This window comes from Manacus vitellinus, unplaced genomic scaffold (assembly GCF_001715985.3).
Source record: "Manacus vitellinus isolate BGI_N305 unplaced genomic scaffold, ASM171598v3 scaffold_129_pilon, whole genome shotgun sequence".
Taxonomy (NCBI): Eukaryota; Metazoa; Chordata; class Aves; order Passeriformes; family Pipridae; genus Manacus; species Manacus vitellinus.
This window is the reverse complement of record NW_021938948.1, coordinates 350081-351923: the sequence shown is the minus strand read 5'-3', so window position 1 is coordinate 351923 and position 1843 is coordinate 350081. Positions and strand designations below refer to the sequence as shown.

At 64.6% G+C, this 1843-nt stretch overlaps 1 protein-coding gene across 1 annotated transcript in view; it reads right to left on the bottom strand.

Moving 5' to 3' along the window:
• Window positions 1–485: 485 nt before the first annotated feature.
• Window positions 486–1843, bottom strand: part of ATG101 (autophagy related 101) — a 21408-nt gene continuing 20050 nt past the window's right edge. The window contains exons 3-4 of the mRNA XM_029965989.1: window positions 1647–1841; window positions 486–1160 (exon numbers count right to left, since the gene is read on the bottom strand). Coding sequence (XP_029821849.1) covers window positions 756–1160; window positions 1647–1841 — 600 coding nt within the window. The 3' untranslated portion in view covers window positions 486–755. The remainder of the gene's footprint in view (window positions 1161–1646; window positions 1842–1843) is intronic.

The following is a 1843-nucleotide window of genomic DNA, read 5'->3' as shown; positions in this document are numbered from 1 at the left end:
GGGGGCAACTGGGGCTGCCCCGCTCTGGGTGTGGGCAGCACTGACCCCCTGCCCACTGCAGCCCCCCAGCACTGGGGTGCAGTGGGGACCCCCAGCTCAGCTCCATAGTCTCAGGGTTCCACAGCTCAGTCCCATGACACTGGGGACCCCCAGCTCAGCCCCCCAGTGCTGGGGAATGATGGGGACCCCCCAGCTCAGCCCCACAGCATCGGGGACCCCCAGCTCAGCCTCAGCACCTGCTTCCCCCCCTCCCACGGCCCTGAGTCCCCCCCAGCCAGGATGTGACCAGTCTCCATGTGAAAGCAGGAACACTTTATTTTTGGGGCAGTTCCAGCCCCCCAGGGAACAGGGTGACACCGGGGGAGGGGGGACACAGTTGGTGACAAGGGACACTGGCTGTGTGACACCAAATGTGTTTCAGAGGGTTCAGGTGTCACTCTGCCCCTCAACACCCTGTGCCAGGCCCCCAGCACCCCCGTGCCAGGCCCCAGCACCCCTGTGCCAGGCCCCAGTGCCACGCCAAGCCGGTGCCACACGTGCCCCGAGGACTCACCCCCGTCATCAGCCAGGCCAGAGCTGCCGAGCCGGTTCTCCAGGACGGACAAGACCAAGGAGCAGCAACCCCCAATTACAGGCCAGGCTGAGCCCAGCTCCTTCCAGAGGCTTTCCGGAGGTGGAGAAGGGGATCCAAGCAGAGCCTCTTGCCCCCAGGAGGTGCCACCAGCCGGGGTGACCCTGCCGGGGTGACCCCAGCCCTACAGCGCCAGCGTGTCCTTGATGAGCCGGCGCATGGTGGTGGTGACCGAGGTGCCCAGGGAGTCCGTGATCTGGTAGGAGATCTTGTACAGGTAGGGCTGCACGTCCTTCAGGCTGGTGTCGAAGACGTTGTCCACCTCGGACTGGGTGGGCATCTTGGGCAGGTACTCGTGGCGGTTCATCACCTCCACGATGTTGATGATCTTCTCGCAGAGCTTCTCGCCCACCTTCTCGCGGCAGATCTGCCGCTCCTGCTCGTTGGCCAGGTTCACCACGTTCACCTTGATGGTCCAGAGCTCCCAGGGGATGCACTCGTCCGAGAAGGGCCACCGCGACTTCTTCTTCTGGTAGAACTCCAGGGAGATCTGCCCCATCCCGTCGCTGCCGGAGCCGCGCAGAGCGTCCTGCGGGGCAGCGTTTGGGTCGGGGGGCAACGGGGACTGACCCCCCCCGGGGCACATCCCTTGGGATTGTACTGAATCACACAATATCCTGAGCTGGGAGGGCCCCACAAGCATCATCCAGTCCCTGCACAGACACCTCAACAATCCCACCCTGTTCCTGAGAGCGTTGTCCAAGCGCTCCTGGAGCTCTGGCAGCCTTGGGGCCGTGCCCACTGCCCTGGGGAGCCCGTTCAGTGCCTGACCACCCTCTGGGGGAAGAACCTTTCCCTGACATCCAACCTAACCCTGCCCTGACACAGCTCCAGCCGTTCCCTCATGTCCTGTTCCTGCTCACAGAGAGCAGAGATTGGAACTGCAGACCCTGAGGAGTCTCCCCTCAGTCTCCTCCTCTCCAGCTGAGCAGACCAAGTGCCCTCAGCTGCTCCTCGTGGGGCTGCCCCTCGAGGCCCTTTCCACTGCCTTTCACCCCCGCTGGGCCCCCCTCACCTTGAACTCCCCCACGGCCTTGCGCAGGGCCCGGTCCAGCTCCTCGGAGGAGACTCGCACGTAGGCGAAGTCGATGAAGTCGCAGTCCACGTCCTGGGTGCCCACGGTGCCGATGGAGTAGGTGCCCTCCTTCTTGTAGTGGAACTTGCCGGTGCTGCGGTGCAGCAGGACGGTGTGGAGCACGGCCAGCATGGCCT